The 24,928-nt window shown below is 39.1% G+C and overlaps 1 protein-coding gene across 1 annotated transcript in view; it reads left to right on the top strand.

The window, feature by feature from the left end:
* Positions 1-19,229, top strand: part of PGM2 (phosphoglucomutase 2) — a 35,531-nt gene extending 16,302 nt beyond the window's left edge. Inside the window, exons 7-14 of the mRNA XM_005608834.4 lie at positions 2,500-2,689; positions 3,706-3,803; positions 4,954-5,134; positions 5,225-5,318; positions 6,611-6,740; positions 7,711-7,900; positions 11,868-12,001; positions 16,710-19,229. Coding sequence (XP_005608891.2) covers positions 2,500-2,689; positions 3,706-3,803; positions 4,954-5,134; positions 5,225-5,318; positions 6,611-6,740; positions 7,711-7,900; positions 11,868-12,001; positions 16,710-16,812 — 1,120 coding nt within the window. The 3' untranslated portion in view covers positions 16,813-19,229. The remainder of the gene's footprint in view (positions 1-2,499; positions 2,690-3,705; positions 3,804-4,953; positions 5,135-5,224; positions 5,319-6,610; positions 6,741-7,710; positions 7,901-11,867; positions 12,002-16,709) is intronic.
* Positions 19,230-24,928: the final 5,699 nt, after the last annotated feature.

Below are 24,928 nucleotides of genomic sequence, written 5' to 3'. Positions count from 1 at the left end.
GGAGTGGAGGCTCCTGTGTAGAATGTGGAAACCCAGGCCCATCTGAAGGGAGCGGCCATGCCAGCTGGGTGTTAGTTACCATGTGCAAATGTAGGGACAGAGTTGCCAAATCATCTGATTTTTTTCTCCCTGAGAGACACTAGAAACCTAAATAGTCTATGTGATATCTCTTAAGTTTTAAACGTGGGGGACCATTTTTTAAATGGTGTATAATCCAAACAAAGCATATCTTGGAACCTTCCCTCTTTCCCTCTGATTGAACTTCACAAAGACGGGGGGAGGTTCCAGTTTACTACTCCAAGGAGCACTGGTATCAACATCCTTGAGCACAGGTCCTCGAGTCCTTGTGTGTGTATACACGTGCTCATGTGCATCCTCAGGTACATCTCCAGCATCAGCATCAGAATTGTATAAGCAGGCCGACCCTGTGGCCAAGTGGTTGGGTTCGGGCGCTTCGCTTAGGCTGCCCAGGGTTTCACCGGTTCGGATCCTGGGCGTGAACATGGCACTGCTCATCAAGCCATGCTGAGGCGGCATCCCACATGTCACAACTGGAAGGACCCACAACTAAAAAATATGCAACTATGTACCTGGGGGCTCTGGGGAGAAAAGGGAAAAATAAAATTAAAAAAAAAAAAAGAATTGTATAAGCATTTACAAAGTTGATAATGGTTAACAAATGGCCCTCTAAAAATGGTACCCTAGTTGATGCTCCCACCAACAGTTTATGATCCACATATTCTTAGCTACACTGAGGATTATCAAATTTCTCATTTTTCCCAATTTGCTAGATGAAGTAGTGTCTCACTTCATTTGCATTCTTTAATTATAAATAGCCTATATTGCATATTTATCCCATTTTTTATGTATTTGTTCATCTTGTGCACTTGTAAAACCTCTTTGCTTATATAGAAGACCAGTCTTCATTTATTTCAAATATTATTTTCCCTTCTATTGTTACCTTTGGACTTTTTCATTGAATCTTTTTGCTGAACTTTTGTAAAAATTTGATAATGTTTATGAGTTTTTTAATTTAGAACTTCTGGGTTTTGGGTCATACTTAAGGAGACTTTCTTTACACCAAGATTTTTTTTTAATCCCTCTTGTTTTTTCCCAGGACTGGCATGTTTGCATTTTGTAGTATTTAAATCTTTTGAGTCAGTGGTGATTTTTAATTTTGTAAGCAGATTAGGTTTTTTTTCTAAATGGTTTGCAGTTGTACCAACACATTAAAATGAAGAATCTGTCTTTCTTTAACTAATTGGTAATGTCACCTTTATCACACAATTTCTAACACTAATTGAGTGCTTATCATAGATCAGATAACTGCTGTTGGCCCTTCACTTGTACTAGTTAATTTAATCTCATTTTAATCCTCACAGTAACACTCAGGGTAAATTCTGGTATATTGGCATTTTATAGATGAGAATACTGCGACACAGAGAGGTTACGGAAATAACCAGCAGTCACACAGCTTGTAAGTGGCAGAGCTCTAGGGTTTAAATTCAGAGTCTGTCTCCAAATCATGTTAACCATGAAGACTTATGCTTTTCATAGATATTTCCCATTTCAAATCAGATCAGCTTCTGGACTCTCCATTCTGTTCCTTTTCTCTATCTTTTTATATCTCGTACCAAACTATTCTAATTGCCATAGCTTTATAATTCATTTTACTATCTGAGAGCTTTGTCTCCAGCTTTGTTCTCACTAAGCTTGCACATTTATTTTTCCAGATGCATTTTATTTGAAGGATATGCTTGTTTTAAACCACTGTTCTCTTAGAGAAGACCCTGTTCACTTATTCATTTCCAAAAGAAAATGGCCAATAACCTAAGATTCTAGCAGTCAGAGCACTGGAATTTTTTAAAGCCTACGTTTACCTTTCTGTAACTGCTATTGTTAATTTTGATGTCTGTTGTTATTCTGTGTTAAGTTCCTAGATCAGGGCACTTGGCTGAACAGGATTGTTACTTGATAAAGAAAATTTATATATATATATATATATATATATATATACACACATCAATGTATGCGATGTTCCATCACATTTTGTTAAAATGGACATTTTGAAAATCATTTCTGAGGCTAGTAAAGAGGATTTGGAGCCCTGGAGCTGGCACTGCCATGGGCGGGTATCCCCTGGGCTGGCTGTGAGTCTCTTCTAGAATCTGAGCCCGAGGTTCTTTCTTTTATCCCTCTCTAGGTGAGAAAGCTGTAGCATAAAACAAAATCTAAAAGTAATCAGCTTTGCTGAAAATAACTACAGAGTAAACTTTTAAACTTGAATAGGGTGGGGAAGGGGTGTATGTTGAGAGTATAGGTAAGTTTTGTTTCATTTTTTTAAATGTAATTAGAAAAATACTCAGTCGTCTCAAACATTCTTATTCCATTGATTTCTTACATTCTTAGGAATCTGCTCCCTTGATATTTTTGAAATCTTCCAGTTTCAAGAGCCGCATTTGTCTATTTTGTCATTTTCCGTGATGGGTCTCATTCTAGGAGTGTGAACAGGGAGACCAAGCTGAAGTTTGTGCACACGGCTGTCCACGGTGTGGGTCACAACTTCGTGCAGTCTGCGTTTAGAGCCTTTGACTTCGTTCCCCCCGCGGCTGTCCCCGAACAGAAGGATCCCGACCCCGAGTTCCCAACCGTGAAATACCCGAATCCCGAAGAGGGTGAAGGAGTCTTGGTAACCTAATTGTTTTTATTATAAAATTTACTTTTTATATTCAAAACTGAATCTCATTCAAAAATTAATTCAAAAACTACTATGAAGTAAAATAAGTTTTTATGTGTTTTCATTGTGCTGAACCAAAAAATAATTTCATCATTGGAAATATTTATTAGTCATCCATTTTTTGACGGAACTTTCAACTTAGATGTCTCAGCCTCAGGATGTGAGAGCTGAAATCTAAATGACGTTTTAAATTTAATCAATTTAATTTAATTTCGGTTTCAATTTACTGTGCTTCCTTAATGCCAAAAAGAAACAGTAACAGAATGGAGGTTTACCACATGATTTTCATTCCTCAGTTGTCATTTTTTTGATATGAAGATGTGCTCTTTAAATTATGGTCCCTTTAACCTTTTTAAAGGTTAGGGTAACCATGATATTCAGAGAGTTGGTTTATTTTGGTTTGTTTGTGGGTTGATCACAAGGCAAAGCCTAGAAATACCAGTGCAGCCACACACACGCTGTCAGATGAGGGGCAAATCCCCTGGGCCTGTGTGGGTCACATGTTGATGCTCCCATTATCTGACCTCTGGCTTAGGAGGTAATACGTGATTAGCCAAGACCAGCTCCAGGAACAAAACTCAGCCTTAGTTTAAGGAAAGTCCTCCTTTAGGTCTTAAATAACTGAATATTGCCATTTTTAAAGATTGCAATGTGCTCAATTCTTTTTTTTGTTGTTGTTTTTTGAGGAAGCTTAGCCATGAACTAACATCTGCTGAGGAAGATGTTAGTTTTTTTTGCTGAGGAAGAGACTGGCCCTTAGTTAACATCCATGCCCATCTTCCTCTACTTTATATGTAGGACACCTACCACAACATGGCTTGCCAAGCGGTGCCATGTCCGCACCTGGGATCCGAATCAGCGCACTCCGGGCTGCTGAAGCAGAATGTGCGCACTTAACTGCTGCACCACCGGGCCAACCCCGTCAATTCTTGATTGAAGTAGTCTTTTCTTTTCCTACTCTTTTTCAGACTTTATCTTTTGCTTTGGCTGACAAAACGAAGGCCAAAATCATTTTAGCCAACGACCCAGATGCTGATAGACTTGCTGTGGCAGAGAAACAAGACAGGTACAATTAATTGTGGTTATCTATCTAATAGAAAATATAAAGGGTGACATCTTGGGCAGTAAAATGTTCCTGGGGAGACTGGACCTAGTTGGAGATATTTCCCATTTGTTTTGAAAATGATCCTCTCACTGAACCGCTAACATAACGCAACGGGGCTGCCGTGGGGGCCGCATGATGGGCAGGCATATCACAGAGTCAAGCAGCCTAGTATGTGTTTGGAACTGAAATTCCTATTTGTTATCTTCTCTTATTTTATCACTGATTTCATTATAATTAATGACTCAATGCCTGTGAGGGCAAAGTACTTTGCTTGGTGCTGACTTTGCAGTTCAGTATTTGCTGAAGGGTTTGGTAAGGAGCTGGACCTTCAAGGAAATGTCGGATTTAGGTTGAGCAGGCCAGAGAGAAATACCTGCGGGGTGCTGACACAGTGTTTAAGACAAGTTTGACCGCGGAGTTTTTACAGAAGAGTAGTGGTAAGTTAGGAGGGGCGGAGGGAGTTGAAAGGTGAGCAGGGTCCAGGCAGTTTTGGGGTGTCAAATGGTATATGTGATGTTTTGGGGCAGTGAGGTGCTGCCAAAGGGTTAGGGTTTTAGATTATGATAAAACAGGTTCGATTCTATATGCGTTTTTAGAAAAGTAAGCTAGGGTGATACTCGCTGAAATGGGAGATGTACTTCTAGCCACCTGGGTTACAGAGAGGAACCTAATCACACACCTGTTCTCTGGTGTCCTCACTGTTTTAGCACCAAGCTCGATCTTAAAGAAAGCCACGTACTGCCCTCTCAGGATCAGCAATACTGACCAGACCAAAAATCAAGCTACACAAACTATTATACTAGGGGGCTCTTGCCAGCATATTTCTGTTATGTTTCAGACTAAGATAAAAGCATTATGTGTCCTCACTGACATACTTATTTTATATGCTCTTCAAAGATAGGATGTTTGTCTGGACAAACTGGCTGAGACATGGTAGCTGCTTAGATGTTTGTGAAGTGGCGGTCAGCTTTCTGGCCCATTATTTAAGCAAGAATAAGAACAGTCTTGCAGAAACTACTGTGAGGCTTCTTTGGCTTAATCGTCCTGTCCCAGTGTCTTCCAGTGTCTTTCTTAAGATCGCAGCAATGCATAGGTTGTTTTTTTCTTTCAGTGGTGAATGGAGAGTGTTTTCAGGCAATGAGTTGGGGGCCCTCTTGGGCTGGTGGCTCTTTACTTCTTGGAAAGAAAAGAACCAAGATCCCAGTGCCCTCAAAGACACATACATGTTGTCCAGCACAGTCTCCTCCAAAATCTTGAGGGCCATTGCCTTAAAGGAGGGTTTTCACTTCGAGGTAAGGTGTTGGCGGCACGTGCTCTTTTCCCTTTCTTTCGCTCTGTAGAAAGTCTAAGGCATTTCTTTCTCTTATGGATTATCTCTTTAGGAAACATTAACTGGCTTTAAGTGGATGGGAAACCGAGCCAAACAGCTAATAGACCAAGGGAAAAATGTCTTATTTGCATTTGAAGAAGCCATCGGTAAGAAGGGATAATGATGATCATGGAATCAGTTAGTACATAGAATGCAAATAAATGGGAAAAGATTTGGAATTGGATTTGAGTCCAAAAGATGAACAGTGCAACAGGGGCACACAGTTTGCTTTGCTTCTGGGATGCTTAAAGAGCACTGAACCGTCCTACCCCAAAATTGGCATCTCAGATGTTTTTCAGCTAAAAAGAATTTCTCACAAATAACCAAGCCATTAATTTAAGCAACTGGATCCTCTCCCCAGATGACTGAAAACAGTGGTGTTCCACACATGGCTGCTAGTAGCTTAGGAATCCACATATTTTGATATTTTCTCAACTGTGGTGTTGATATACAGGCCTAATATGATATACATACTCCCATCAAAAGTGCTGTGTGTAGGTCCATCCAGGGGATAGGAGAAGGCACAGTTGTGGTGCTTTCGTCAAAGTGATTGTCACCTGCAAGGACGACCTCACGTCCAGCCAGAATGACTAAAAACGCTTGTCTTAAATTATCAATAGAAATTAGCAGAAAGAAGGAGAGCTAGCTATGAAAACTAGATTCATAGTTCTATGAAGTTCAGATGCTTGTGCTAGGAATATTTTAGTTATTAGTTCAATAGGAGCTATGATACATTATGCTTATTATATATATACATTCTTCTGGTTCACCCGTATATGCCCTGCAGCACAGACACATGCACATCATTTAACTAATTCATTGAAGTAAATAGCTCAGCTTTTGTTGTCAAAATTGGCAGTCTTGTCTTTCTATAGCTTTTTATTTAAAATAATTTTTTCTAATGTCTGTTTACCAAATATTTATTGCATAGCAATTACTTAGACTCTGAAAGAGATGGATGAGACTGACCTTAGCCTACAGCAGTTTGTATAGATCTAGTTAAGGAACCACACAAAAGATTATAGGCCAGGTGTCAAGATGAAAAATGAACTCACAAGAACTAAGGGGATTCAGAGAAGACAGAATAAACATTGACTAGAACAATTGGAAACAGTTTAATGTGAGCTGGAGGGCTTTGCGCTGGACCTAGAGAATGAGCATGATTTGTCGAAGAGGGAGAATCTCCTTACAGGTTATTCAACAAGTACTTCTTGAAGGCCTGCTATGCGCTAGGCACTGGGCTAGAGTCTTAAACGTAATGGTGGGCAATGAGAAGCAGCCACACTCTCGTACTGTACAACCTCCTATGCGATAGGCAGGATGCATTTAGATATGTGCACGCACAGTGTTGTAAAGGAGCCCCGTTCTAAGGGTGTATGTGCGACACGTGTTTCTGCAGGATATATGTGCTGCCCTTTTGTTCTGGACAAAGATGGAGTCAGTGCCGCTGTCATAAGCGCAGAGTTGGCTAGCTTTCTAGCAACCAAGAATTTGTCTTTGTCTCAGCAGCTAAAGGCCATCTATGTTGAGTAAGTTTCTATTAACTCTCTTTAACTGAGGTAATTTTTTTTATTAGTTTCAAATGTACAACATAATGATTCAATGTATGTATATATTTTGAAATGATCGCCACAATAAGTCTGGCTAACCTGTATCACCGACATAGGGCTCTTTTTAAATGTTTTATGTTCTTTTGCATGAAACAGTAATATTCTTTTGAATGCTCTTACTTTAGCTATGAATTGTTCCTTATGAAAACTAAGTAAGAGATCACTTTTTCCTTTCGATACTTAACCACTTAGTAGTATTACCCTTTGTGATTGCATTAATCCTTAACAAATGAGAACATTAGTCACGGAAATGGTGAAGTGAAGAATGTAATTTTCAGTGTCTGAGGTCAAAAAAGATTAAATGTGTTCATGAAACATCTATTTAGTCTTTAACTTCATTGCTCAGCTCTGCCTTTGTAGTGCAGAAACAGCCAGGGACAATACATAATGTAATGGGTGTGGGGTGGCTGTGTTCCAGTAGATCTTTTACTTAAAAATACAGGCCGAAGGCCAGGCAGCAGTTTGGCAATCCCTGGGGGAGATTATTGTACCTTTTTTTAATGTTAAATTATCCCTTTGAAGTTAGTCATGGTTATTTCATTTAGTTTAGAATATAATGGTTAATACATAGTGTATGTACACCATGTGGAATTATTTTTTCCCATTTTGCATTTCTTCTTTTGTTGAGATATAATTAACATAGAACATTATATTAGCTTCAGGTGTACAGTGTAATTATTTGATAATTGTATATATTGCAGATTGATCACCACCATAAGACTAGTTAACATCCATCACCACACATAGTTATAAATTTTTTTCTTGTGATGAGAACTTTTAAGGTCTATTCTCTTAGCAACCTTCAAATATACAATACAGTATTATTAATTCTAGTCACCGTGCTGTGTATTATATCCTCATGACCCATTTTATTATTTTGTTTCGAAAGGTATGGCTACCATATTACCAAAGCTTCATATTTTATCTGCTATGATCAAGACACCATTAAAAAATTGTTTGAAAACCTTAGAAACTACGATGGGAAGAATAATTATCCAAAAACTTGTGGCAGATTTGAAATTTCTGGCGTTAGGGACCTTACAACTGGCTATGATGATAGCCAGCCTGATAAAAAAGCTGTAAGTAATGTCTACTTTTGTCAAACTCTTCTCTTTACCTTCTATTATACTCTGAATAGCTAACTTATTTAATCATATAATTAATTGAAGCTGATTTTAGGCATGTAGGCATTACTTTAAATTAGCTATAAAAATACATAAAAAGTTGGGGCTGGCCCCGTGGCCGAGTGGTTGGGTTCGTGCGCTCCGCTGCAGGCGGCCCAGTGTTTCGTTGGTTCGAATCCTGGGCGCGGACATGGCACTGCTCATCAAACCACGCTGAGGCAGCGTCCCACATACCACAACTAGAGGAATCCACAACGAAGAATATACAACTATGTGCCGGGGGGTGTTGGGGAGAAAAAGGAAATAATAAAATCTTTAAAAAAAAAAAATACATAGAAAGTTAAAAATCTTGCGTTAGAACTAAAAGCATTGTCACTAGTCATCTAAGGCAACACTGTCATTTAACACACTAGGAAATAAACACTCAGAAGTGCAGGATCTGCCTGCAGTCACACAGCTAGTTGGTGATGGTCTGGGTAGAAACTGGGTCTTCTGACTCCGGATCCAGCTTTTCCTCTCTCTCAGCAGTTATTGAACTTCAGCAAGCATCAGAATCACCTGGCTGCCTGGTTAAAAGACCAAGTGCCGCAGCCCACCCCTGGCGTTTCTGATTGAGTAGATCGGGGGGGGGGGGGGGGGCAAGAATTTGCCTTTCTGACAAGTTCCAGCTGGTGCTGAGGCTACTGGTCCACACTTGGAAAACCACAGTTTGCTTTCCCGCTAGTTTTATGCGACTGTCTGAATGTATGGCAGCTGTTAGCTGTAAAGCATGAGTTTGTGTTCTTCACAACATGTGGATTCCCCACTGGAGTCACAAGAAGGCTCAAATATGGCAGAAGAGTATCATTAACCATGGCAGGGGGAAGGGAAGGAGAGTAAGAATCTCAATGTTAGACATTTTCTTTGATATTTACCTTCTTATATGTTTTTATTTTCAACTGCTCACAATATAGTTGAAAAGACAAATAGTATTAAAAGGGCTGTGATGAAACCATGGCAGTTGTAATCCCTACCATCTCATTGCCATGTGCCGAGGCAGCCACTGTGCCCCTCAGTTGTCTCTCCTGGTATTTACCACCAAATTTCTAAATAATGTGCTCATATGGTAACGTGTGGACTTATCAGTGTTGGGCTTTATTAATTTTCTATTATAAAGTTAAGGATTTAGTTCTTACACGACCCACATCCACTATTCCCCCTTCTCCCCTAACCTCAAAATGCATTTATACCACAACTTTTGGTGACATCAGATCCCGTGCTTGTATGATTATAATTAGTAGCTATTGTTTCCTGCTTAGTTAAGTAGTGTACTTTGATTGGGTTCCCCTGATTTGTATAAAAAATTATTTTTCCTAGCATTAATAGTTGCTTTGTTCTTTTTTTTTTAAAGATTGGCACCTGAGCTAACATCTGTTGCCAATCTTCTTTTTTTCTTTACTCTCCCCAAAGCCCCCCAGTACGTAGTTGTATATTCTAGTCGTAGGTCCTTCTGGTTGTGCTATGTGGGATGCCACCTCAGCATGGCTTGATGAGCGGTGCCATGTCCACACCCAGGATCCAAACAGGTGAAACCCTGGGCCACCGAAGCAGAGCGAGCGAACTTAACCACTCGGCCACGGGGCTGGCCCTGCTTTGCTCTTTCTTTTGGCTCGATTTCTCTAACTGTCGCCAGTTCTTCCCACGTCCTTCAAATACCTTTCAGTAGGGTTTTCCACATGGTCCAATAATTCAGCTATTCTATCGGTTCCATTTTGTTTCAGTGACCTCCCCCCGGTCCCTCCATCCAGCAAGGCCAGCTCCTCTCTGGGTTGGGTGCACAGTGTCATTCTGGAAATGCTCTTCTCCACTCACTGGGGTTGAGGCCTTTGCTCCTGGACCCCATGACTTCCTCTTTTTTATATTTATTTTCCTAAATCACACCCTCTAGTAGCATCCTAAGAAAAAGTGAATGGGAGGTAAATTTTTGGAGGCCTTTAGGTCTAAAGATGTCGTATTCTACCCTCACACTTTATTGACTCCCAGGTTTAAAAGCATCACTCATTATTGTTTAGTTTCCAGGGTGGCTGTTGAGCAGTCATTCATTCATTCAGGACCTAGTGAGCCTACAGTGTGCAGCATCCAAGGATGTTGATGTCGTACTTACTCAGTCCTTTCCTTGCAACTTGTTTATTTCTCTATGGGAAGGTTTTAGGAACTTTCCACTAAACTTTGGGTTCTGTAATTTTAGTGATGTACTTTAGTATGGGTCTCTTTTCGTTCATTTTTCTAGACGGTTGGTGGGTCTTTGTTGATCTGTAGAATCAGTTCTTTCAGTTCTGAGAAATTTTCTTGATTTTGTGTCAAAGAAGGAGGCTGGGCAGTTTTCACCTGCATTTTCTCTTCTCCATTCCCTCTTCTCCATCGTCTGCATTTCCTGCTCTGCCTTTCCTGACAACTTCTTAGTTAGATGCTGGCTCTCCAGGACCAATACTCTGCTTTCCATGTTTCTTTCTTTCCTATTGTCCGTCTGTATCTTCTTGTCCTACTTTTGGGGAGATTTTCTCAACATTAACTTTCAGTGCTTCTGTTGAGTATTTATTTCAGTTCTTATTCTCTAGTTTATTAAAAATAAAACATCCTATTCTTATTTCATGTAGATAATATCTCAGTTCTTTTGAGGATATTAATTATAGCTTTTTAAAAATGTAGATCTTTTTTCCTCTGTATTGTCTTTATTTCCTCCAAGTTTTTTGTTTGTTTGTTTTGGAATTTGTCGTGTATCTCATGTCTTTTCCCCAGCGTCTAGTGATCCTTAATTGTTCTTTGGGCACTAAAAAGCTGGTTGGAAGCTCTGTGTACAAGCACAATCCTTGTCAACTGCATACTTCACTCTATGGAGACTGGGTATCAAATTAACGTTTATATGGGGGCTTCCATCTGGGGAGGCCTGACTCTCACCCTCATCTCCCACCTGAGGGCTGTAAGTTGGGCTGCTGAGGCCCCAGAAGCAGTGGAGAGGTGCGGGGGCATGGCGGAGGAGTGCTAGCCTTCAGTGTGGACTCTGGCTTACTCTCTGTCTTCACCATACTCTGCCCTCCACGATGCCTCCTGTCCCCAGCTCCTGAGCCTTTCTGGTTCAGTTATACTAGAGATTTAAACCATCCCCTGATGAGGTGGTTTGGTGACTGCGTGGGCAGAGGGTGAGGATCTAGGCAGGCCTCATACCTCCATTCAAATCCTACCTTTGTCTCGCCCCTGCCCTTTGCAGTCCCTGCTGCCTCCAGGTAGTGAGCTTTGCCAGAGTTCTGCCGAGCACCTTGACCGGTTCTTGTCTGTCTCCTGCAGATGCTCAGCTGTCATTGTCCTCATTCCATCAGATCAGTTCTGCTCCTCCATCTGTTTTCTGGCTTCTAGCATTAGTTGGCAACCCCATCAACTGCTGTTTCCTATTTTCTTCTTTGCCCTTGTGTTTTTTTTTTTACTTCTATCATTTTAGTGGAGTTGGGGGAGCAATTAGCTATGAATACATCCTCCAGAAGCTTTATCTTACACAAAAAAAAGTCTATGGAGAGATTCTCTCCATAGACTTTTTTTTTTGCAAAGTGAAATAAGGTCTAGTGTTGTGGGGGGTTTTTTTTGTAATGTATTATTAATCATTCAAATCATTTTCTTATGAATTCTAGTAAAACTTTAGTAGCTTTAATTAGTAGAACCAGGGAAGTAAAAAACTAATATATAAAGTTACTTAATTTTTTACAAATCGCCTTATTATAATTATTTAGTATTTCATTCATATGGAGTACATTTTTTGATTTCCTCAAAAATGTTCTTTTCTAACCAATGTGTTTGGCATTTCTTTTCATGCTTATCCAGGGGAAAATAGTTAGACTAGAACAGTTTATGTTCCTATTTAACTTTATAACGTTTGTAAATTAATTCCTAGGTCCTCCCTACTAGTAAAAGCAGCCAAATGATCACCTTTACCTTTGCTAATGGAGGCGTGGCCACCATGCGGACCAGTGGGACAGAGCCCAAAATCAAGTACTATTCAGAGCTGTGTGCCCCCCCTGGAAATAGGTATGATGTGTGTGGCAGCTGCTGTCATTTTTAGTCTCCAACGTCCTAATTGGTTCAATTCAAATGCTAAGTAAAACATTTCATCTTTCCGATACGTAGTTCAATTAGGAAGCTTGTTGCAGGACCTGCAGCAATATCGTGATCGTAAGAGCTGGTTGGAGTGTTCGGGGACAAGAGTGCTTGCTTCCTACTTAATTACTTATTTCTTTTCTAACTTCCTTTGTATGGAAAAATTTGATTTCTAATTTCAGTCATAGTAACAAAATTTCCTTTTTCTAGTACTTTTTATTTGAAGCTAGGACCAATGCGTTTTTCTCTTTTTCTCCATATCTCTGACACAATAAATTAAAATCCATTGCACACGCATTCAGCAAATATCTCTGAGCACCTATTGTGCATAAGTCTGTGCTGGGTCCTGGTGGGGATAAAGAGCCCTATCAAAAAGAGTCCTTGCCACCAAAGAACTGATGGTCTGGTAGCTTCAGAATCATGTTTTTGTGATCTTGGGTTGGAGTTGGTCATTTTCCAACAACCGTAACACGTGTAGTTAGCACGTGTAAATATGGTTTTGCATACCTATTTAACACTCAGTTAACTAGCACTCCCTATTCAGAAGGCAGTTAAGAATGAGGTAGTATTTTTTTTAAAGGTGAATTAAGTCAAGACAGTTCAGTAGAAATAAAATGTAAGCCACGTAGGCAATTGGAAATTTTCTGCTAGACACATTTTTAAATAGAGTCATGTGCTGCATAACAATGTTTTGGTCAATGACAGACCACATATGTGACAGTGGTCCCATAAGATTAGAACCATACAGCCTAGGTGTGTAGTAGGCTGTGCGATCTAGGTTTGTGTAAGTACACTCTATGATGTGCACACGATGACCGAATTGCCTGATGACTCATTTCTCAGAACATATCCCTGTCGTGAAGTGACACGTGACTGTAATGAAAAGAAATAGGTAAAATTATTATTATTATTATTATTTTCGTTTGGTGAGGAAGACTGGCCCTGAGCTAACATCTGTACCAATCTTCCTCTATTTTGTATATGAGATGCTGCCACACAGCATGGCTTGATGAATGATGTGTGGGTCTGTGCCCAGGATTCGAACCAGTGAACCCCAGGCCACAGAAGCAGAGTGTGTAAATTTAACCACTATGCCACTGGGTGGCCCCATAAAATTAATTTTAATAATATGTTTTATAACTTAGAATATTAAAATATTATCATTACAACATATAATCCACATAAAAATTATTAATGAGATCTTTCACTTTTTTCCACAGTGTCTTTATTTTATACTTACCACATATCTCAATTCAAATGCTAAATTTTTTCAGAAATACTTGATCTGTATTTAGAGTTCATTAAATTTACACTTGAAAAAGCAGATTTTAATACCTAGGTTGCTCCAAAAGTACCTGTTTTCCAATAACTGAATCAAACGTTAGTTTTAAATTTGAATTTTAACTAAGTAAACTTTTATTAAATTAAAAATTCAGTTCCTCAGTTGCACTCCACATTTCAAGCGCTCCATAGCTGCAGGTGGCTAATGGCTACTGCAGAAGACAGCACGGGTCTAGGTAGTTGTTAGAACATACATAAACCAAAGCTCTGCTCACAGAGGAGTTTTTCTGACCTTGTGAATCAAATTTGCACCATGTGGAAATAAAAGCAGAGGAAAATTTTTGAGCTTCTTAAATCGGCAAGCCAACAGGCAGATTAAATGTAGCAAATTAGAGCAGTAAGGAAAGAATTGTTACAGGTAGGCTTTTCTTAGGCAGACAGAAGGGAGTCCTGGTAGCAAAGGAAGAAATGTTAGAGCAAAACAAAACTATAAAACATGGATACAAGGACTCCTTATGTTCACCCTTCCGCCAGTTTATCATGGGGCCATGGCGTTCCACACCCAAATGGGCCCTGGTTCTTCTGAATAAGAGCACCAGGCCAACTGTCAAAGTCATGACGGTGGCCCTCAGACCTCACGATCTTCAAACATATTGAAGAAATCATGGCACTGTGGAAGAAATTTTGCTATGGATTCCCATTTAAAACCTTTTTGTGCTCAAAGGCAAAAACTCAACTATTAAGCAACTTCAACAAACACATAAAATAGCTCATTTTTCTACATGTTCTGTATTACGAACATTTTATTGTAATATTGTGCATGTATCAATCTTTCCATCTGTGTTACATAATAAGCTATTTGTTACTATATTGAGTATGGTTTTTCATTGATGTTTTCGGTAATTCTCCTTAGTACTTTCATATTTCTACATCTCATTCTTTTGAAAACGAGTGGACATTAGTCCAATTTAAAGATGTTTTCTCTACATATTTGTCTTTTCTTTTTCATTATCTTGTGAAAATGTATCTAATATTTCAGAAAACTTTCCTTTATAATAACAATACTATTTAATGTTTAAGGACTTACAGTATTTACATTTTTCATGTGGCTTATTGAGTGGACTTGAATTCAAATATTAATTCATAAATTGCTGAAAATAGTTTGAAAAATTGTCCTTTTATTATATTCACTGAAATGCTGCTTGCATTTATTAAATGGGACCTTGGGTAGCAGGCCAGTCAGTGGATCTGCTGTCTGTGCTCAGGCAAGTCAGCACAGCTAACGCACAGCGGCAATAAAGCCCTGGCTGAGCTTTCCTTATTTTCGGATAACCTTAAATATTATTAATATATTTTATATCATGAACATCATTGATTCATAGAATTCCACAACTTACTAATCCTTTAGAATGGAAAATCCTTTCAAGTATAAGTCTTGCTTTTAAAAAATATTTTTGTTGGGGTAAATGTCTTTAGTTTTCTCCAACTTTTTATTTTGAAAAATTTCAAACCTACAGAAATGTTGAAATAATAGCGAAGCAAATACCCACATACCCTTTACTTGGACCAGGGATTGGCAAACTTTCAGTAAAGAGCCACATAGTAGATATTTTAGGGTTTACAGATCGTATGATCTGTGTTACAACTCCTCAGCTCTGTTGTTATAGCAGGGAAAACAGCCGTATATATAAAGGAGTGGGTGTGGCTATGTTCTAATAAAACTTTATTTGCAAAAACAGGCCACAATCTGTAGTTTGCCTACCCCAGCCTAGACTCAGCAGTATCTTGTGATTTTTGCTCTCTCTCTCCATATATATTTTATTTGGGTTTTTTTTTTTTCTTCTGAGCCATTTGAAAGAAAGCCATGGACCTCAGTATGCATCTCCTAAGAACAAGGACATTCTTTTACGATCTCAAGGTTTAGATAATAATTAGACAGAGTTCTAACAGAGAAACAAACTGGTAGGAGATATATGTACACACATACGTAGATGTATAGAAAATTCACTGATGAGTTTTAGTTTTAGGTATATTGTAAAAACAAAACAAAACAATAGTTATGTGCCTTCCTGAGAACTGTTATTTTCATCAAAGCACATTTATGGGGAAGGAAAAAAAGAACTGTGTGATTCATATGTGCTTATGAAGCATAATTACCTTATATGTTACCAGTGGGGATAAAAATAATTATAATGGTAGCTACATTTATTGAGGTTTTTGGGCCAGGTTCTGTGCTAATTGCTTTATATAATTTATCTCAATCTGTACAACTCTCTTGAGAAGATGAAGTCTTTATCCCAATTTTATAAATGAGGAATCTGGGCCTTCAAGAGGCTATTTGCCCAAGGGCACACAGCTAGTAAGTAGAAGAGCCAGAATTAATGTCTGTAATAAAATGGATTGTTTTAGTTGTACTGGCTAGCTATTACAATGTAAAAATGATCTTAACTAAATTGCAAGGATTGCAATTTTCATTAAAATAAAGTTTGCATATATTAAAGATGGTCAAGTATGAAGTAATGAAAGTTGGAATTGAAGGATTTAGTTTTTTTAATTCAGCTTTTTTGTCTTTAAGTACTTAGAGTAATTCACATTCTGTTAGTAGCCCAACATAGAAGCTGCTGGAAACCTGTCTAATTACAATTATGTTTTATCTATTATCAACCTTCTAATTGTTTGCATATAAATTAGTATTTTCCACGTGCTTGAAAACTTGATTTCCTTAAAGGGATCTGGTTCCCCAGGTTCTTGTTTATACTTTAGTTGTGACCCTTTTGTTCCGGAGGTAGAATAAAAAAGATAAACCCGAGGCCTGTGAGTTTCAGGGGTGTGACTAGCGGGCCCAGTAGGCGGCTCCCGGTCTCCGTCCATTCTAGGAAGCCTTTCAGATGAGGCTGCAGCTTGGCTTCCAGTAGTTGAGGGCAAACAAGATCAGGAACATTCGTATCCTGGGAGACCGGAGACTTAGAGACGTCGTTTGTAAAAGTTCAGCAAGATGTAGTAACAGCGGGAGTCCTGAAAGTTTTCTCTGCACTAAGTACCAACGTTGTAGCTCTTGTATGGGTGCTAGGCCAAACGTTGCGTTTCTTTAAAACTCTTATGAAAAGTGCAAAGGGATAATTTAGTTTATAGTAGAAACTTGGGGAAAACTTTTGGGGAAAATAATGGATATTGTCTCACGGGAGTTTTTGTCCCAGTTAACAGATGCGTTCCCCTGCTGAAGTCGCTGGAGTTCTGTTTTGTCTGATTTAGCCCTCCTCTTAAGGTTAAATTTTAGTGTTACTTGATCAATGTGGGGAGTTAAAATATGCTTTGGAATAATCCACTCATCTGGAATTTTCTTCCCCTTATTTTCCAGTGATCCTGAGCAGCTGAAGAAAGAACTAAATGAACTAGTCAGTGCTATTGAAGAATGTTTTTTCCAGCCACAGAAGTATAACCTGCAGCCAAAGGCAGAGTGAAATATTCCAGCCTTGGGCGTAATTCCAGTTACATACAATTGAGCTGAACTTGATTTGTTAAGCAATGTTTTTGAGGGCCAAATGATTGAAGCTATCACTACAAGTATTTATATGTTTTTTAATAGACCTACATTCCTCATTGTTCTGTGTTTGATCTTTAAAGTGAATAAAGAAAAGATGGCCAAGACCTAAAAAACCAAGATTCCTATTAAAAGGTTGAGCCTGGGTATTATCTGAATTAAAAAATGAAGATTTTAAAGATAACTAACTTTCAAAAATATATTATAATTAATACGCTTTAATTAGAATAAATAACAAATATGGCTTCTCCATAATTGTTTTTATGAATTATTGAAATAGCCAGAAAACGTATACAGTTACCAAATTCTGGGCTGTCATGTGTAGGATAGCCACTTCTTGGGTATATATATATTTACATTTGTTTACCTTTCTATCAATTGCTTATAAAGTAAAATAAATGAACAGATCAGATGTTGTGTTCATGTTTAGGGGAAATACAATTCACAGGAACCTGTAAAGTGGAGCAAAAGATACTTTAAAAAAATAAGCGTTTTTTGACCTAAAACTTTCTGGTTCTAATAATACACTGTTATACATTGTATATATGCTAGGAAAAAACAGCTTAACCATCTTTGTTCAATGTGTTAACATTCATTTTATCTCTTTAAATCCTGAATCAAACAATTGGCTGTTGGAAACTTGCAAAGTACTTTTTGTCCAGTCTTTGCTGTAGCGCAATTTAATGTAATTCTTGGTCGTGAGGCAGCAGGGACTAGAGGCAATAACTATTTACCTGACTGTAATGTTTTTGCCTTGCTTCTACGTGATTAAAATCTAAAACCGGACTTTATTATAATAGATATCCTTTTCCAGGTTTATTATTTAATCTGTGCCTTCTGCCCTCCTCATAACCGATGGCCTTATAACCTTCCAGAATGACTGCCATTGAGTACCCCTGAGCTAGGACCAAGCTGTTCTTTATATACTTTATATATTTTATATGATTTTCTATTTTTAAAGCAAATGATTACCGATTATTCTTCTTCTTCTTCTTAACCTAAATGGTTATTAACAGTTTCAGAACAATGAAAAATGACAATACGATTGATAATGTTTTCTAAAGTAAAGGAAAAAAGGTTTTTATATCTTAGTGATACATAGTTTGTGCCCTACCAGAACTCTTAAACCTGCAATATTCGATAGATTCTAGCAGCTGCTTCATTGTAGAAGCTATGTTTATTTTTGCTTTATACTGTTTTCTAGTCTCAAACTGTACTCTGAAAAAAATGTTAGCACTGTGTCCTCTCTACAAAGAGTTTTTTACCTCAGTTGTAGGTTCACAGTACAATTGAGAGGAAGGTGCAGAGATTTCCCATATGTCCCCTGGCCCCACACACGCACAGCCTCCCCCATTGCCAACATCCCCCTTGAGTGGTACATTTGTTAAAAGTGATGAACCTGCATTGATACATTATTATCACCCAAACTGTGGAGACAGTAAAAGGTCATTGTTTGTCAGGGTTAAGGGGGTAAGGAGGGCTAAATAGGCGGAACAGAGGATTTTCAGGGCAGTGAAAATACTGCGTATGATACTGTAATAGTGAATACGTGTTTTTAAACATTTGTCCAAATTTATAGAACATACAACACCAAGAGTGAACCCTAATGTAAACTGTGGACTTTGGGTGATAATTTTGTTATTTTTAAAATGAAGAAATGTCACTAAATGGTCTCAGAGTTCATTTCATGCTGCAGGTCTTTAAATTATGTGGAAATCCATAAAGGGCACTATCCGCAACAATAAATCATTGGCGATTCTCTTGGGCAGAATGCTCAACCAGCCCTCTTAGAAGACCTAAGATCTGAGATAGGAAGAAAAACACTTTGTACCAAAGAGGGGCAGCCTTGTGTTCATAGCGCGCCTTGTCTTGCAGCCTGAAAGGGGTGTGTGCTGAAACTAGGGGCAAGCAGGGCAGAACCACGTGGCCTGCAGATGCCAGGAAGATGTTTTGCAGGGGAGTAAGGCGTGATGAGGAGTGAGCGCAGGCACGGCAGTCCCTCTGCGTGCTAACAGCTAAACCTGCTGGGGGAATGCTGTCCAATTTGAGTGTAGAGGTGACAGCCCATTTTCTTTCGGTTCCTGGAAAGAACAAATCCCAAGTGAAGTCTGAGAGACTGACTTGCAGGAGAAAATGCAGGCCAACTGTTTTTTTTTTTCTCTTTGTGGGTCTCTCAGTGAAATAACAGCTGTTCCTCTTTCCTGTAAGAAACGTTGGGAGTGCCTCTCATTTATCTCATCAATTTACCTTAATGCTCATGCTATCGAGAGAAAGTATTGTTATTTCATGACTTTGGAAACCCATGGTTTCAATAAATGCTTTAAGTGATGGAACAAATGTGTATGTCCTACTTTGAAGGGATTTTGAAAGGATGGCATCTAAGTCATATTTGTAATTTCTACATCCTAAAAGACCAAATCCTCAGAGCTATTTGTGGCTTCATTCGTATGTTCACTGATTGAGTCATGGTTGAATCCTGCTGTGAGCCAGGGACTTTTCTGCATACTGGTAATAAACATGCATCCTAATCTCAAAGTTAGCCCAGCTTGGAAAACACGCACGTACGCAGATAATTGCAATGTAGTGTGCTGCATTGCAAGATGAAAGTATTTGAGCTGTGGGCAAGCAGTTCAGTAACGCCCCCTTTTGGACCACCTTTTTCAAGATTATCAAGTTGAAATTCCGTACATTTCTGTTCAAAACAGTTTGGCTCTGGGGGGCTATTTGCATATCATTTTCCTGCACCATCGTTTGGTTCCATTCTTGGCCACAAGCATTTGTGTAGATTAACTCAACTGTTGAAAGCAAGATGTCACACTCCTAGGCAGATGAGAATCAAAGTTTAAAATAACATCACTTCTTCCTGAGACTTCTCCATGTAAGCAGAGTGCAATGACGACTCAGATTAACTGCAGGAGAAAGACAACTGTCTGGAGAGGGGAGGCCCTCTGACAAGAGCGCGTGATCACCAGGATGAAGAGCAGCGTTGGAGAATCTGGCCTCTATTGACCTGCCTCCCTTGCGTAGGTCCTTGAAAATAAACTTGAGAAACAGCTGTCACACCTTCCACTCAGGTCCAGTTAAAGCCACTTTGGTGTTTGGCCCAAACCTGGTGCAAAATGGAGTTGAGCACACAGACCTAAGAGCCAGCTCCAGGTCTAAATAGCTTTTGAAACCATTTCAAAATAGCCTTGTGCAACTTCCAAACGGAAGTTAGGGTTGCAGTTGACAGAGATGACGAGCCTGATTGTGTCCTTAAAATACATTGTTCTGAACTATTTCACCTTAACTGGAAAAAAGCTTTTAAAAAATCTCCAGGTGGCAGGAGTGAAATGTAGCTCCATCTCGCTGAGAGTTCCATCATTCAATGAAACAAAAGCAAACTGGAGGTGGAGGCTCGGGCCCATTATGTGCTTTGCTGATTCAGCAGGGTTCCTTTTTTTCTCTGTGAACCCTACTAAGTCGTTTATTCCATGAGGTATAATCAATGATTCTCTGCCCCCGAAAGCTTTATGCTCATGGCTGTCACTGTCCTAAGTGCAGGACAGCTGACTTCTCTCCCACGTTCCCATCCTGTATTACCACCCATCCACTTGGACTTTCTTACTCAGATGTCCTCAAATGGCATTCAGTGCAGCCCAGCCCCAAATCAGTTTTCCCACTCAATTCCCCAGCTGCCCTCCCTCCAACTGACTGCACACCGCCCCTTCAAAACAGCTGCCCAGAACCTTCAGTGACTTCAGTGGTCTTTCACCTGTCTTTTTCTTGTAAAACTTATATGGAAAATTTCAAACATATACAAAGAATAGTACAATGGACCTCCACGTACCCTTCACCCAGCTGTAGCAAATCCTCCATTCATGGCCAATCTCCTTAATTTAAATCCCACTCACTCCCCATCTTGCTACGCGACAATTCGGAAGCAAGTCCCAGACCTGTCACTGCATCTGTCAATATTTCAGAATGGGGGCCGGCCCAGTGGCCAAGTGGTTAAGTTCACATGCTCTGCTTTGGTGGCCCACCGTTTCGCTGGTTTGGATCCTGGGCGCGGACATGGCACCACTCATCAGGCCATGCTGAGGTGGCATCCCACATGTCACAACTAGAAGGACCCACAACTAAAATATACAACTATGGGGTCTGGCCCTGTGGCCGAGTGGTTAAGTTCTCGTGCTCCGCTGCAGGCGGCCCAGTGTTTCATTGGTTCGAATCCTGGGCACGGACATGGCACTGCTCATCAGACCACGCTGAGGCAGCGTCCCCCATGCCATAACTAGAAGGACCCACAACGAAGAATATACAACTATGTACCGGGGGGCTTTGGGGAGAAAAAGGAAAAAAATAAAATCTTTAAAAAATAAATAAATAAAATAAAATAAAATATACAACTATGTGCTGGGGGGATTTGGAGAGAAAAAGCAGGGAAAAAAAAAGATTGGCAACAGTTGCTAGCTCAGGTGCCAATCTTTAAAAAAAAAATTTCAGTATGTGTCTGTAAAAGATAGGATTTACACACACTCACAACCATACTACCATTTTACCACCTAGAAATGTTGACAATTCCTTAACATCACCAATTATCCAGTCAGTGGGCCAATTTCCCCATTTGTCTCATACATGTTATTTACACTTTGCTTGAATCAGTTTTCAAATGGCATCCACTTGTTGCATTTGGTTGATAGGTCTCTTAAATCTCTTTTAATCTATAAATTCATCTATTTTTTCTTTTTTTTCATTTTTTGTAATTTATTCCACACTACCGAATCATTTGTCCTGTACGATTTCTCAGATTTTGGATTTTGCTAATTGCTTCCTCATGGACGTGTGTTTCTCTGTGCTTACATTTCTTGTAAAGTGATATATAGAAGATCGAGAAGCATGATCTGATTCAAGTTTGTTTTTTTGGCAAGAATATGTGATATGAGTTGGGGAGGGGTGGCGCTCACATCCCTAGTTGCTTTCCAGGTGCTATGGGTTAGTTACCACCAGCCAGTTGCCCACTCCTGCTCTGCCCTGCAGAATAAGAGGGTGATCAGGCAAATGGCAGTGGGGTTCACTCAAAAAGAGGAATGAATCGATGTATCCAGGGTCTCTCACTCAGAATACTGCAAGAAGAGGGTGGGAGGAGTTGATGGACAATTTCAGACAGGATTATTAGTTTATGTCAACCTTGATGAAAGCGTGCTTGATGCCCTCAGAGAACTCTCTTGGGCTCCAACAGTTAAAAGAAAGTGATTTGTCACACCTGCAGGCTCTTAGGGATTCCTCGCCTGTTCTAGACCAAAATTACATTTTTGTGTTGAGTTATAAAGACCAATAAACAAAGGGAGCAATGTGAAGCAGGTGCAAGAATCCACAGAGAGATCTGACAAAGTCTTTGCTTGAGTGGCCCAGCAACGCGGTGGCTGTAACCACAAGTCAGAGGAAATATGACGATCTTCCTTCATACAGGGTGCAAACCAGAACTGGAACCACAATCTTTGTTGATAAGATACCAGACTTAAATGAGGATGAGTTTGTGCTGTTTCTCAAGAAGGATAGTCTCACTTGAGATCTACATCCTACGTCTCATCAGAGAGTACGCATTTAGCACCTTCTGTGGAAAGGATGCTGACAGAAAGCTGTGACATTGTGTCGTGGCCATGAAATTTGCCCTGGAGTATGCATTTCTGTGGCAAGCAACAGGCTGGATCAATTTCACAAAGTAAGACATAGGAAAAGATTTTGAAAGAAGTCACACAAAGTTTGGTCAGTGGTATTTTCTATCATGAATATCATTTCTATCATGATAAGAAAAAGATCTGAGAGTTCAAGAATCACCAGTTAGCAGCACAAGCCAGAGGCTGGCTGATGAGCGGAAACCTAAAAGAATGAAGTTAGTTCCAGTTGAATGGATTGACCTTGCAGATGAAACGGATCCTGAGCTTGTGGCAAGATATGCACACTTCGGGAGAATCTTGACAATCACAATTTTGAAAGAGCTATTGAATAGGCAATTTTCAGAATTTAGAAAACTCAAAAGGCTGGATAAGTTGAAATATTACGCATTTGCTCACAAATGGTAGCACACTGTTCTGCATCCGCTTTTCAGATATAACATAGCAGCAAATAATATTGCATATACATCATTATCCCTCCCATTCCAGTATATAGGACAAATGCTATTTTAACAGCTAAAATATCTTCTTGTTGAAAGAATGACACGAAGTATTACTATTGTCAGATAAATGAACAAATTAGACATAAATTATGTCTCATAATCCACCCATTTAGTGTTTGCATCTCTGTTTTAGAACACCAGTATTTTTTACTGCCCTTATTTCCCAGATGTTCACAGTAATTCTTAAAAAGAAAAAGAAATCAATATTTTTAGGTTGTGACCATTATAACCTGTCAGGGTTAAGGCTGTGTGGGCTCTGTAACCAGACTATCTGAGTTTCAATTCCAACTGTGTGATTTTGGACAAGTTTTTTAACATCTCTAAACCTCAATTTCCTTATCTGTAATGGGGATGAAATCAAATCATTTTTTCAAAATCGTTTGTGAAGACATTTGTCAATTGCCTTGGATCATGGAGGACGCTAAACGGCGGTTAGGGAGAAATTTTAGACCATCAGTAGAAACTTACTAACTATTAGGGAAAAGCCTCATAGGACATTAGGCCCCATGGATGACAGGCAGATGTACTCATTATTGTTCCTGCCAAAGGAGATAAAAGTTTGCGTGGAGAAACAAGACTGACACAAGACCTAGCAGTATTAGAAGAAAATTTGGGATTAATTCTTTTGTAATCTTAGAGTGGGAAAGAGTTCTAACTTTCTAACTACCACTCAAGTTATAAAGAAGGACTGATAAATTGACCCACATGAAATAAAATCTGTGACAAACTGGGGAAAAATATTAGCAATTTGTATCTCAAAGGGCTTACCCCCTAATGTGCAAAGAGCCCCTCAATATCAGTAACAAAAAAGATCAACGGCCCAAGAAAAAAAGGGGCAAATGCTACAGAAAGACAGTTCACAGAAAAGGAAACACAAATGGCTTTTAGACATATTTTGTTAAGTGCTTAAGATCATTTTTTTTACCCCTCTTTGTTTCCTGTGCTATTTCCTATTCTTTTTGTGGTTACTCTTAAAATCTTAACATGTAAGTTTCCTCAGTCAGGTTTAAAGTTAATATGTCTAGTCTCCACGCAAACAATACATGAAATTTAATTTTTGCTTAGATAAAATATTCCAATGGTAGAAAATTCAAAAGGTACGAAAGGATATATAGAGAGTGAACTGTCTCTCGTCTACCCTTATTCAAAGCCACCCGGTTTCGATGCATGAAGGCAACCCCTTTGCCAGTTTCAAGAGTATCCTCCCAGAGGTCTTGTATATAAAACAATTATGTGATGGATTCTTTTGTCTTAATTTATTTTACCCAAATGGTAGGACACTGTACACAGTGTTCTGCACTCTGCTTTTTTCACTGAGCAATTGCGAAAGCGTTTTAATGTTTGTAATTACTCACTCCTCCTTCCCTGTAGACGGTGCGTCTGAGAAATCCATGTTCATCGTTATAACCCACTGAGATGTTGTAGTTGTTAATGCAGAAAAATCTGACTCATACACAAATATATTATTCTAGATTATACTCAAAAGTGTATTTCCTTCTTTTTAACCAAATAATATTTTAATGTGGGGATATAATGCAATCTATTTAATCATTTCCCCTATTGATGAATACTGAACTTGTTTCTAATTTGTGCTGTTTCAAACAGTGCAGCAGTGAATAACCTTGTCACATATTTTCATGTATGTGTCTGCAGGATAATCCACTTAATTTTTAAAACTCTCCAAAATCAGTGTTTTTGAAAGTTAATGCTTATGTAGATTCACCAGCATATCATCTGTTTTAATTCTCCCGTCCCACCTCTTCTTGCCAAAGCACGTATTTTAGAGGTGGTTGAAGTCTTGACCTGAAAATGTCTTTCGTCACTTTCATTCGTTCATAATAGTCCTGCCAGATAAAGGGCCCTACATAGACATTTA

The sequence above is a fragment of the Equus caballus genome, chromosome 3, assembly GCF_041296265.1.
Source record: "Equus caballus isolate H_3958 breed thoroughbred chromosome 3, TB-T2T, whole genome shotgun sequence".
NCBI classification, from domain to species: domain Eukaryota; kingdom Metazoa; phylum Chordata; class Mammalia; order Perissodactyla; family Equidae; genus Equus; species Equus caballus.
The sequence above is the reverse complement of the archived record's forward strand: the minus strand, read 5'-3'. Positions and strand labels throughout refer to the sequence as shown.